At 41.4% G+C, this 13,505-nt stretch overlaps 1 protein-coding gene across 5 annotated transcripts in view; it reads left to right on the top strand.

The window, feature by feature from the left end:
* AFAP1 (actin filament associated protein 1) overlaps positions 1-13,505 on the top strand; it is a 55,044-nt gene that overhangs the window by 5,262 nt on the left and 36,277 nt on the right. For 4 of the 5 annotated variants that reach the window (XM_033154138.1, XM_033154142.1, XM_033154141.1 and 1 more), the window contains exons 3-4: positions 9,932-10,063; positions 10,994-11,091. In XM_033154138.1, coding sequence (XP_033010029.1) covers positions 9,937-10,063; positions 10,994-11,091 — 225 coding nt within the window. In that variant the 5' untranslated portion in view covers positions 9,932-9,936. The remainder of the gene's footprint in view (positions 1-9,931; positions 10,064-10,993; positions 11,092-13,505) is intronic. The other variant, XM_033154140.1, reaches the window with a different exon arrangement.

Raw genomic sequence — 13,505 nt, forward strand, 5'->3', positions numbered from 1 at the left:
TGCGCTGGATTATGGAGAAAGCTAGAGAGTTCCAGAAAAACATCTACTTCTGCTTCATTGACTACACAAAAGCATTTGACTGTGTCGACCACAACAAACTATGGCAAGTTCTTAAAGAAATGGGAGTGCCGGATCACCTCATTTGTCTCCTGAGAAATCTCTATGTGGGACAAGAAGCTACAGTTAGAACTGGATATGGAACAACTGATTGGTTCAAAATTGGGAAAGGAGTACGACAAGGCTGTATATTGTCTCCCTGCTTATTTAATTTATATGCAGAATTCATCATGTGAAAGGCTGGACTGGATGAATCCCAAACCGGAATTAAGATTGCCGGAAAAAATATCAACAACCTCAGATATGCTGATGACACTACCTTGATGGCAGAAAGTGAGGAGGAATTAAAGAACCTTTTAATGAGGGTGAAAGAGGAGAGCGCAAAATATGGTCTGAAGCTCAACATCAAAAAAACTAAGATCATGGCCACTGGTCCCATCACCTCCTGGCAAATAGAAGGGGAAGAAATGGAGGCAGTGAGAGATTTCACTTTTTTGGGTTCCACGATCACTGCAGATGGTGACAGCAGTCACGAAATTAAAAGACGCCTGCTTCTTGGGAGAAAAGCAATGACAAACCTAGACAGCATCTTAAAAAGCAAAGACATCACCTTGCCGACAAAGGTCCGTATAGTTAAAGCTATGGTTTTCCCAGTAGTAATGTACGGAAGTGAGAGCTGGACCATAAAGAAGGCTGATCGCCGAAGAATTGATGCTTTTGAATTATGGTGCTGGAGGAGACTCTTGAGAGTCCCATGGACTGCAAGAAGATCAAACCTATCCATTCTCAAAGAAATCAGCCCTGAGTGCTCACTAGAAGGACAGATCCTGAAGTTGAGGCTCCAGTACTTTGGCCACCTCATGAGAAGAGAAGACTCCCTGGAAAAGACCCTGATGTTGGGAAAGATGGAGGGCACAAGGAGAAGGGGACGACAGAGGATGAGATGGGTGGACAGTGTTCTCGAAGCTACTAACATGAGTTTGGCCAAACTGCGAGAGGCAGTGAAGGATAGGCGTGCCTGGCGTGCTCTGGTCCATGGGGTCACGAAGAGTCGGACACGACTGAACGACTGAACAACAACAACAACATTTCTCCCTGTTAAAAATCATGTTTGCTTGGGCCCAGTTCTCTAATCTGTTAAGGTCATTTTGAAGTGTGATCCTGTCCTCTGGGGTATTAGCCACCCCTCCCAATTTGGTCTTACCTGCAAACTTGATCAGGATGCCCTCAAGCCCATCATCCAAGTCATTGATAAAGATGTTTAATAAGACTGGGCCTAAGACAGAACCCTGTGGCACCCCACTAGTCACTTCTCTCCAGGATGAAGAGGAGCCATTAATGAGCACCCTTTGGGTTCGGTCAGCCAGCCAGTTACAAATCCACTGAATGGTAGCATTGTCTAGCCCGCATTTTACCAGCTTCTTTACAAGAATATCATGGGGCACTTGTAAAAGGCCTTGCTGAAATCAAGATAGGCTACATCCACAGCGTTCCCTTCATCTACCAGGCTTGTAATTCTGTCAAATAAATTAGATCAGATTGGTCTGACATGAGTTATTTTTCAGAAACCCATGCTGACTTTTAGTGATCCTTTCTAGGTGCTCACAGACCGTTTGCTTAATGATCTGCTCTAGAATCTTTCCTGGTATTGATGTCAGGCTGACTGGGTGGTAATTGTTTGGGTCCTCTCTTTCCCCCTTTTTGAAAATAGGAACAACATTTGCCCTCCAGTCTGCTGGGATTTCACCTGTTCTCCAGGAATTCTCAAAGATTACTGCCAGTGGTTCTGAAATCACCTCTGCCAGTTCTTTTAATACTCTTGGATGTAGTTCATCTGGCCCTGGAGACTTGAATACATCTAAACTAGCCAAGTATTCCTGTACTACCTCCTTACTTATTCTGGGCTGCGTTTCCCCTGCTGAATCATCTGCTCCATATTCTTCAGGTCGGGCATTGTTTTCTTTTTTTGGAGAAGACTGAGGCAAAGAAGGCATTGAGGAGTTCTGCCCTTTCTCTGTCCCCTGTTCGCATTTCACCATCTTCTCCTCTAAGTGACCCCACTGTTTCCTTGTTCTTCCTTTTGCTACGGACATACCCATAAAAGCCCTTTTTATTGCTTTTAACCTCTCTAGTAAGCCTGAGTTCATTCTGTGCTTTAGCTTTTCTGACTTTGTCTCTACATGTGCTGGCTATTTGTTTGAATTCCTCTCTGGTGATTTCCCCCTTTTTCCATTTTTTGTACATATCCCTTTTAAATCTTAACTCAAGTTCTTTAGATAGCCACCCTGGCTTCTTTAGGCACCTTCCATGTTTTCGTCTCATCGGTACTGCTTAAAGTTGTGCTTTTAATACCTCCCTTTTAACAAACTCCCATCCATCATGAACTCCCTTCCCTTTTAGTATTACTGACCATGGGCTCTCCTTGACTTTATGCTGAGTAAAGTGGCCCTCTTTTTTTCCTGCAGGATCCTGCATTTAAATGGAAAATATCATTGCCTGCAGCCCAAACAAGCCAATTGCTCAACACTTAGCAGAGTTAATTTCAGGTATAACGTGGCCTGGATTTAAGCTCGGAGCTGGGAAGAAGTTCCACTGGTTCTCAAAGGGGTTGGAATGCTCCCAAATGTGCTATTACTAGACCACATGTGAGCAACTCTCAGCCCAGAGGGTGCATGCTGCCTCCGATCTCTTTTGATGCCTCCTGGTTGCTGTGTTCTTCCATCTCAACAGAGTCCCTTCCTACCAGTTTCCTGCTCCTTTTTCTGGTCTTTTAAAAACGTATTTCGCCTCATTCTGTGTGGTTGGAGAAGGGACAGAATTTTACTTGATTAAAATATAATTTATCCTTGGTTTTACTTGTTTTTTTCCTGGTTGTTTGGTTCTCAACCTTGGGTCCCCAGATGTTTTTGGCCTACAACTCCCATCATCCCTGACCACTGGTCCTGCTACCTAGGGATGATGGGAGTTGTAGGCCAAAAACATCTGGGGACCCAAGGTTGAGAAAGGCTGGCTTAGGGGAAAGCTGTGTTTTTCCCAGATGACTGAGAACAAATTGGTAGCCTTCTGTGATGTGTGCATCTGTATGGAAATTACTTTCATGTACTTTGTTAGAAGCGTAGCTGTATTTGTCTGCTTTAAAATATATATTAAAATATCCTCTGTATACTGTACTTAGTTTGAGAGCAATCCTATCATATTTGTCAGGGCTTCCCTTTGAGAAGACATGCAAGAATTGAGAATTTTAATTTGAGGTAGTCTCTGTGAAAATTTTACGGTGGTTTTTATACCAAATTAAATAATTCCGCCAATAATCTGCTCTGCATCTCCTCCTGTATGATGCATTGCCTCAAGTATCACCAATTGTCATTTTTCTTCCAGATTCAAGTTCAGTTCTCCACGCTCCCATATCAGTTTGCAACTTAAAAAATAATCATGAAAGTTTTCCAACATTTTGTTGCCTGTCTCCTAATATTTGCATGTAATTTTGACTTACACATTTTTTTGCAAATATAATGCATTTTGATATGCTATTTTCACTAATATATGTGTATTCTTACGCACATTTTTAACTGCATCATTTGGATGGAGAACGGCATCACAAAATTTGGAGAACTGCAGATTTAGAAGGCTTAGCAGTCTTTTGTTTTACATATTAGGCAGGTTCGCATTAAGATCCGAACTGAATCTCTCAATAAGTTTGTTGGGTATGACCCATTAATCTTTTCCTTTAGGCAGAGGTTTGAGCAGAGGACCAGCAGCTAAGAGTTGCAGAACAGGGGGAACAAAGAAGAAAAGCATTTTAGTTCAGCAATTTCCTCTAAATCGGAGATGACTAATATTCTTGGAGTGAGGGCCAAATTTGTTCTTGGCCAACTCTCCAGGGACCTCATGCTAGTGGTGGGTGTGGCCATCATGCAAGCTCACGTGCGCTTTAGGATGTGCAAGCATGCGCAGACCAGCACAAAAGGCACCAACCACCTCTAATCAATCTGATGACCAGAGTGGAGGCAATTTACATCCCAATCAGTCTGCTGGGCTCTATCTCTACCCACCCCAATATCCATTTTATTTCTTTATTTTGCCCGTGTCACCAAAATCTTTAGGGTCTATGGGGCAGAAAAAAGTTCTTGGGGAGTTCGGATCAGGACCCCAGACTGGGGTTAGCCGCCCGTTCTCTAAATTGTATAATTCCCTAACCTGCAGGTAAAACTTGATAACTTCTCTGTTTGACTTTGATTTGACCTGGATTTGTCTTGATAAGCAAAATTTGACTTTGGTTTAAACTGTAACCTGCTAATATCTGAAAAAGGCTGTAGTTATATACATCTTATTGATAACATTGCTACCACCAGGGGAATTTAGGAGCCAAAATGCAACCTTATCTGTCTATTCAAATTAATGTCATTAACTCTTATGTCCACAAAATATTTTGAAGACGCATTTGGAAGCAACAAGATTCCAAGGTCTGAAAACAATAAACAGGTTAATGACAAATATGCTAAATATTGCTTAATCTAAGGGAGGTAATGTATTTTCCTGCTTTTAAATAACTTTACATGGAATATTGCCTTTCAAATGTGTTTTGGGACTGAAGTATGGAGCACAGTGGCACCAATTTTTTATTTTTTTTTAAGGTCTGCTACAGTTAGGTCTTCGTACATAGGAAGTGGTGTTGGGGGCTGAAGTAGGCTTTTGGACAATGACCTCCTGGGTGGGTAGTACATTTTCTTAAATATTGGTTGTAGTTGCATTTCATAAGGTGGCAGTTGTTTGTTAACCAAGTAGTTCTCTTCGTAGCTACTTATGAAACCCACGGACAACAATTGGAGCTTGGAGAATGAAAGCTACTCCCATATGATTTGAGGGCTGATGATGATAATAGAGCTAGGAAATGAATGAAGCACAGATTAAAAGGAGGATGTGGAATGAATTATAACCTGCACTTTTTTTTTGCTGGTGTTGCCTTTTGGAATCAACTCTTATTTTAGAATCTTGAATGTATGATTCACATCTAGTTCCTTGACAGATGCTTGCACAGCCGTTAACTTCCAGACTATGTGAACCGCCCTGGGACCTCTGAGTATAGAGCAGTATATTATTATTATTATTATTATTATTAGTCATTGACCTCTTTGGAAGGAATGCACAAGATGGTACGGATTGCGCAGTCATTCATATCATTGTCATATGGTTGGCCGGTTTACTAACTGTGAAAGAATGGTCATGGCCTTGACAAAAAGAATCATAGAGCAGTAGGGACCCTAAGGATCATCTAGGCCAACCCCCTGCAATGCAGGAATATGCAGCTGTTCCATATGGGCACAGAACCTGCAACTCTGGTGTTATTACCACCATGCTCTAACCAACTGAGCTATGCAATTTTCTTAGTGCCTGCCAGTTGTCCTCTTTCTCAGGAATGAACAATTCATCCGCATGAATAGGGGCTTGGACCTGTGCAGCACAAGGTGTGTGTGCGGTTTTGGGAAATGAATGGGTAGAAGAACGTAAGGAGCTTGCTGGATCAGGGCAATGGCCCATCTGGTCCGGTATCTTGCTCTCACAGTGGCTAGCCAGATGCCTGTGGGAAACCTGCAAGCAGGATTTGAGCACCAAAACACTCTCCCTTCCTGTGGTTTCCAGCAACTGTGGTTCAGAAGCATTACTGCCTTCAGAAGCAGGCCAAGAGGGACAGTTTAGTAGGGGTTAGCTGAACTTGATTGCCACTTTAGAGCAGTGTTTCACAACCTTGGGTTTCTAGTGTTTTTGGACTACAACTCCCATCATCCCTAGCCAGCAAGACCAGTGGTCAGGGATGATGGGTACTGTAGTCTGAAAACAGTTGGAGACCCAGGGTTGGGAAACACTGCTTTAGAGCAGCCTGCCATAGCTGCTCTCTAGGATTTGGATTGATTCTGTTTGCTTAAAGGACCACTTTGCTTATATATTTGTAAATAAAACAAATCTTTTAAGAATGCCCTAAATCTCCAGCATAGGCGCCAACTCCTAGGGGCCAAATCAGTTTCAGCCCCCATAATATTTTTTTTTAGGGGGGCGGGCCCCTCAGTATTCAAAGGACGACCAACGATGTCTCTGGCATTTCTGATCCTCTGGGTGAACTGGTGTGTCTGATTCCCCAGTGCTTTCTCATTCAAAGGAATTTTAACCTTGTAGTGCTGTCTTGGAACACCTCACCACTTGGAAATATGTGTGCTATGTACTAATATGATGGCTGACAACAAGCAGTTGAGGATAATGGTTCACTATTTTGTTAATGGTGTGCACTCTCTAGGGAAATATTTCTGCCAGCGACTCTTGCCAGAATTATTCTTACCTTGAGAGTGTGTTACTTTGATAAGTTTGGAACACATAAAGATGCAGTTGTTGCACATAAAATCAGACTAAAATTTGCTGATGTGTTTCCTACCAAGGTGAGCCTTTGTTTTAATTCAAGGTTGGTTTGTTTGGTCTGCCATGCTTTCCCCTGGATTCTGTGGTTATAAAAAAAATAAATGAAACTGGAGTCATACCAAGGGGGAGCCTAGCATGCTGCATCTTCCTGAAAAAGCTACCACCTTGATCTGGGCGCCAGTTCACACTTAAATGTAAGCAGTTGTGCCCTTCCCCAGACATAGGTGTGTCTGTGATCTTCTTGGGAAACACTGGGATCTTACCTCTTAAGGTGGTAGACCAGTCAATTGACTGGTGAAATGCTGACAAATGACTTTGTTATTTGGTCCACTACCTACATGACAGCTTAACTTTTTATTTATTGTGAATAGCACTAGAAAGAATGATGATTGCACATTTTTGTTGTGGTAGAGGTGGGGTGTGTATGCTCGTTTTGATCACTTCTGGCAAACTGATGCCTGATGTAATGTTTCTTTTAGAGACTTGTAGTCTCTCAAAGCTACACCCCCTCTGCATTTGGCATATAGCTGCTCTACTTTCTCCAATTAGGTGTGGTTCTCATGTTTTGGAGTGCTAAGCCAAAGAAACTCTTGGCATCTGAGCTCCTTCATTTGTGGAGAAGTAGTGCAGAGAAGGAACGAAGAGGTATAATAGCATATGGCATTTCAAACAATTTGCAGAATTGTAAACACTTCGCCTGTGTTCTGCCGGATCACTTGGCTAATAAGATCTAACGTATTGTCTTTTGAAAACTCGGAAAGTTTTGCTGTGGTGTCGAAAGACACCTAAAAAAGTGATGTGAAAAGAATTATGTTTTATTCTGGTTACTGTGTCAACTTCAAACTTACGTACTGGTATGTTGTTTACTATTAAAAGATTGAAAGCATAAGATAAAACAATACAACGCGGAAGTTGAATCACAACAGAATAAAACCAGCAACAGTGTAATGTGAATTATCTCTGGGCATTGATATACCACCCTGAAACTTGTTTATGACACAGTTCTGTCTTGGAAGTTCAAATACCTAATCCATACCCTCCCTCGTGTTAATGGAGAATGGGGTAGTGAAAGGATTATGAAATACATTGTAATGTGATATCTGAAGCAAGACCTCTGTAAGATTTGCCTCTACTAGTTATTTGTGTGTGTCACAGCTGTTTTCTACAGACAGTTGGCAGCTGCACACTCAGACAGATAGGCCATGCCAAGTCCCATAGTGACCATTTTCAGCCATATGTTGATGAAGGCTTGATAACGTTGATGGTAATGGGGAGACTTAATGAAGGATTTTCCTTTTCTTTCCTTTGCCAAGAAACATGCTCCCCCAGCAAAAAAACAAAACAAACCCCTTTCAGTTATACTTCTAGTATAACTTTGACTTGGTTGTACAAAATATAAAATCATTTAAATATTTAAGAGTGAACTCAAATGTGTAATTCTTCATGGAGGGCTAAGGATGAAATGATCAAATGAAAAGCACTATTAGGAATTGCAGGTTGACAAAACGAAATGGCAAATAAAGTATTCTGGCTATTTGCAAAGGATTCTGTTGGCGCAGAAGTAATTGAAATCACATTAAAGTTAGAAATGTGTATTTGTTTGCAGGGTTTAATAATTCAGTGTGGTGGTGTTTTAAGGAAGACAGATGGCAGCAATAGCTTCTTAATTCTGATATGAGCCTTATTAATTTTCAAGTGAGCAACAGAAGCAGCTGGCAAGATGAGAAAAGCCATCCCAGTTGTAATGTGGTTAGTGGTTGTCATTGCCTGAGTCAGAGGACTCAGCTGGGTGCAGCCCTGATGGCCAACTAATGAGAGTCTCGGTGTAGGACAATCATTCCTCCTGCCTTTGAGATGGTATGGGGATAGGCATATGTATCCATATTTTGTTTACACTTAACATTTAATATGCAGCAGGTATGCAGAGCTGCTCATAATGTGTGTTTCATAATTGGAAATGCATGCTCCATCTTCTCTTAACGTAAGAATTGTCTTGGTGGAAGAGACAAAAGAGACCAAAGCTGCTCCTCACATTTCTGTTCTCATCCTAAAGCAAAGTTCTTAACCCGAGGTACTATTTCATGGGTTAGTGGAGTCGGTAACCTGAAGCGTCTGTAAACTGAAGCGTCTGTAAACCGAGGTACCACTGTAAAAACATTTCTAGTTCTGTTAAAAGCAATCTAAGCTTGTGACCATGATTAATAGTTATTCAGGTGTTTGTACACTTATATCTAAGTGTTCATGTACAAAATTTTGTTTCTGAGAACATCTGAACTAGGCAACCGAATTAATCTTTACATTCTATTTTTTGTAGTCTTGTTGAAAGTTAGGCTTGTTCATTATGGGAGGGCTGCCTGCCCCCATTTGTGTCTCTGCCCTCGCTGTATCTTTTTTAAAAAAACTTTTCATAGAAGAAAAGTGCTGCCAGATCAAGGGTGAGGATGAATATATACCACCTGGGAATTGACCTGCTCTTGTGATCTCCCAGTTGTGTTGCTCTCCTCTAGACAACATAACATAACTGTATCTAATTAAACCTTGCTTCTCAGAAAGTTACCTGGTTATCTTTATGGATAGCCTTGAATAAAGGGTGGTGTAGTTTGATATATAAATCTAGCAGTTGATTTTTCCATGGCATCAGAAATTTTATTGTCAATCTGTTTTGCTTTTTCCTAGAGAACAGACAATATTAACTCTGTGCTACACTGTCAGTACATGAAAGATTTGTTTAATCTACTGTATTAAGGCTCCCTGCATTCCATTGCCTGGATCATCTTAGCTGCTCTGCTTCTTTTTTTCTGCGCCTTTGCATATGAAGGGCAGGTTCAAATGTTACTAGAAAGCTCAAAGCTCTTCCTCACGGTGCCTCAGGCATCTAAAAGCTGTTTACATCACATATTTGCCCAAGTATGTGCAGTGTCCTGTTTCACCATCATCAGCTGGCAGTGCAGGGCACTTTAAATTCATCCCATCCCTTTGGATTCCAGATGTTAATGTTTGTACATGAGCATCAATAAAGGGAAGAGTGTGCTCTAATGAGGGGGTAGGCAATGCTGCAAACTGGCTTTGCTGCAAACTGTTTATCCCCCAGTCCAAGAGATGAGCACTTTCTGAATCCTCAAAGATCACTCATTTTCCTGAGTCTAGAGGTATGTTGTGCCAAATAAACAGACTGTCAGTGAAGGTGTACTATAAATGCAGAAATGTGAAAAATGGCATCAAGAAAATGGTTAGATGAAATTGGTTTGGGTGATGGATTTAACAGTTGGCCATCCTACCCCTATTCATAGAAGTCTAAGTGTGCTTTCCCTTCGTTCAAATGGTCTCAAACAACAATAGGCAGGAATCTACTATGTACAATTTAAACCACTACCAGCAGCTTCCTTTTACAGTTCTGCTATCCTGCCTGTTCTAAATGTCATTTTTATGCTTATTTTCATTATACGAAATTGTTTTTATTTTGTTTCAGCCATGGAAGAACTAATAGTTGAACTACAGCTGTTTCTTCAGCTTCTGGACCATGAATACTTAACAACCACAGTCAGGGAGAAAAAGGCAGCTTTGAGTAACATTCTTCTGAGGATACAATCATCAAAAGGTTAATGCCAGGTTTATGTTATTAGCATATGGTATGGGGTGAGGTAAGACTTGTGTTTAACCCAGCGCACTAGGAAAACAAAACCTCACCCAGGTCCCCCCTCCTCATCTTGTTGCAGTCTGGCTTACAGGTTCTGCACCCAGGTAAAACAGCTTTGGAACATTCTAGAGCAGAGGTGAGAACTCTTTTCAGCCCAAGACTGGTGTTTCCTAGTGGCCAATCTTGCAGGGGTGATTTATGCTGAAGGCAGGGAGCATGGCCAAATTGGGCACAAACAGTGCATGTCTGTAACAGGGAACAGGGGTGTTTCTTGGAGTTGGGGGGGAGGAAGGAGGAGGGTTAACTCTTCTCAGCACACCAATTAGGATTGAAAGCAGCTTCTGTTTCAGACCAATGAAAGGCTGCTTTCAAGTCTCATTTCCCTGTGAGTGCGGAACTTCTTATTTAAGGGGTGGTGGTGTCACAGGGCAGGGAGAGTGGTGGGTTGACCCCTTACTTTCTGAACCCTCTAAAACTGCTACCCCATGGCATTTTGTCTTGAAAACAGCCATTGGTTTCAGTTAGGAGGGGGGGTCTTTGCACTGGATAGGCCACAACTCTCTCTAGTGCCCCATTCCCAGAGGAAAGATTTGCATCATCCTCTTCATACCTCAAGTGGGAGGCAAGGCTGCCTTCCCATTCTTTGCTTTGCAGCTCCAAGGATGTTCCCTCATGATAAACTTTAGTGGCTTCTTAAAGTAAGGAACCTTAACTCCCCTCTTGTATTTATTTTCATTTAGCAAGTCACAGCCCTTGTTTTATGTAATGTGTTATTCCTTCTCTCCCACCCCATGTCTTATGTGTAAGCTTTGGGTTGATGCCATGGTAAGCATCACCGACTCCATTAATTAATATCAATTTTACATAGTCTTTTCCCCATCCTCACATTAGGTTTTGAAATAAAAGAAAATGCACAGAAACAAGAGGTTACAAGTAACTTACCTGCTCCTCCTCAGATGCCTCTACCAGAGATTCCTCAGCAATGGCTGGTGAGTATATTCTAAGTGTTTGCTAATGAAGAGATCTTTCTCAATTTTTTTAATAGTACACCTTTGGAATTCATTTACCTATTTGTTGATTTGAATGTATAACCTGTTCCCTCATACCTATTTAAAATGTGAAAGCATATCCAGTAGGATTATTTGCCATACCTTCTACTTGTAGAGCAATTTGACTTTCACTTTTAGCTAATACTGTCCTTAACAGATGATCCACCAGGTCTTCCTGTTCATACTTAAATATCATTGAAACAAATTTGCTTGTTGAATATTCCCAGTGTTTCGTTCTCAATGAAGATGCTACACCAAATTTTCACCCAATTTTAATTGATTTCCATATTTGATGTCTGCCAGTTAATATTTTGTGATATTTGATAGCTGACAAATACTGACATACAAGCAATAATCCATAAACATCCCCATGAACAAAGCATTCATACCAAGCACTTGCCCTCTCCATGTCTCACTCTGCAGGGGCAGTTGGTCAGAATCTCCAGTAGTTCTGAAGGTTATAGAAACTACTTCCTCCAACTTTCTCACAAACTGTGCAATGACACTTCACCATCTACCTCACACTACACCAGGAAAAAATAATTCTGTAAACATGATGCCTCATACAAATACCCCTCCCTTCCTCCCTTCCTCTCTCACCTATAAGTGCCCAAAGGTATCCTAATATCAGGCTCTCTTGCATTCTCCACCTTAAAGAAAAAACACATTTATTCCCTCCCACTAATAATGTTTATATGCTGCCAGAGAAATATTTGTTCAGTCCTATAACTAACAGTGGAATTCTTCCAGGTATGGCTGCTTGGAGTCCTGAACAGAATTAATCCACACCAGATATTGTTGCAGGTCCCACTTGCTTTCTTCCAATTCCCAGCATGAGTAATTTTTACTTGTATTTGTTCATTCTACCACAGCTGTTAAAATAGCAACATGATAATGTTTAGGGATCTCCATCCCTCCTTCTAATGACTTTCTCAACTAGTGATTTTATTATTCCCAATCAGTCTCTTCAACTTGGTTGAACCTGCATTTTTATGGAGAGCATCTGACTCATCTAGGCACATTTTGCTGTGGACCATCTTTGTAAATGCTGCCACATCTTAGGCCTAGGCCCATGTGATATTTTAACAGTTGGGCAAGTACTTTGAAAACTTTATTCTTGAATATTTAACGTCTGTCTTTCCATTTAGAATTACATACATTTGTATTATTGTTTTAACCGACTACCCGTTGCTTGGTTTTGCTTGATTTACGTTATAACCAGCAGATTTGCTGAATTTGTCAGGCCATGCCATCCTTTGGCCCTGGGAGTGCATTGCGTGTGGCTAAGTCCTTTCTGGTAGGTCCCAAAACCAGGGGATAAATGATGCATAGTCTGGTCCCTTTTATTTCCCTTCCATTGCTTTCAATAGAGGGCAAATAGTTAAAGTGGGGGAAAGGAAAAGGGTGGAGGGACACAAGAGCACTCCTCCGCCCTGTTGACAAGACTAGCAGGCCATTCAAGTATATTTGGTTCTCTTTCCTTCCATAAGATAACAGCCTAGCAGTAGACAATAAATTCTCCAGCGATACAGAGTCCATCAAAATCACTCTCTCTACTTTGTTACGCATCGTCTTGATGTGGAAGACTTTTGGGTGCAGTCCTCTGCTGCTAAGTAATGGGTAGAACACTCAGATCATATTTTCCTACCTTAGAAGAAAAGGCAGCTTAGCTGAGTGGTCTGCTGTAATTATACAAAAGCTGCATTTGGATGTTTAAAGAAGTTGCAGGATCTGAACATAACGCAGAACAACAACAACACCTTGATGTTTTCTTTTGGCCATTCAATGTGCTCAACTTTTGTGGAGCTGCCCTTGGGTCTGGTTCAGAAGTTCCAGATGGTGCAGGATGCTGCGGCCAAATTGATGATGGGAGATTCTGGTTGAGAACATTTAACAGTTTTGTTAAAACAGCTGCATTAGCTGTCCCATCTGCCACTGAGCCACTTTTAAGGTTCTTGCATTGATTTACAAAGCCCTGAACAACTTGGGTCCAGGATATTCCGGCTCAACCACTGAGATCATCTGAAGGAGAGTTTTTGGTCATTCCCAAAGCTGATGAGGCTTGTTTGACAACAATGAGAAATTGAGCTTTAAGTGTCATCGGCCCAGTCCTGAGAAAGACCCTGCCAACAGAGAGTCGGGGTGCCTTCCGTGCCAACTTTTAAATGCCTGCTGAAAAAATTTCTGTTGTGCCAGGCCTATGTAGGCAATTAGGAGTACATCCCCCACAATGGTCTGTTGCTTGGGTTTTTTTTTTGGCTTTAAACTTGTTTTTAACTTTTTAATTTTATTGACTGCTTTTATGTTTTTATATTGTTGTAAACTGCTGCAATAATAGTTTTTTGATACCGTGG

Source organism: Lacerta agilis, chromosome 7, assembly GCF_009819535.1.
Source record: "Lacerta agilis isolate rLacAgi1 chromosome 7, rLacAgi1.pri, whole genome shotgun sequence".
Lineage (NCBI taxonomy): Eukaryota > Metazoa > Chordata > Lepidosauria > Squamata > Lacertidae > Lacerta > Lacerta agilis.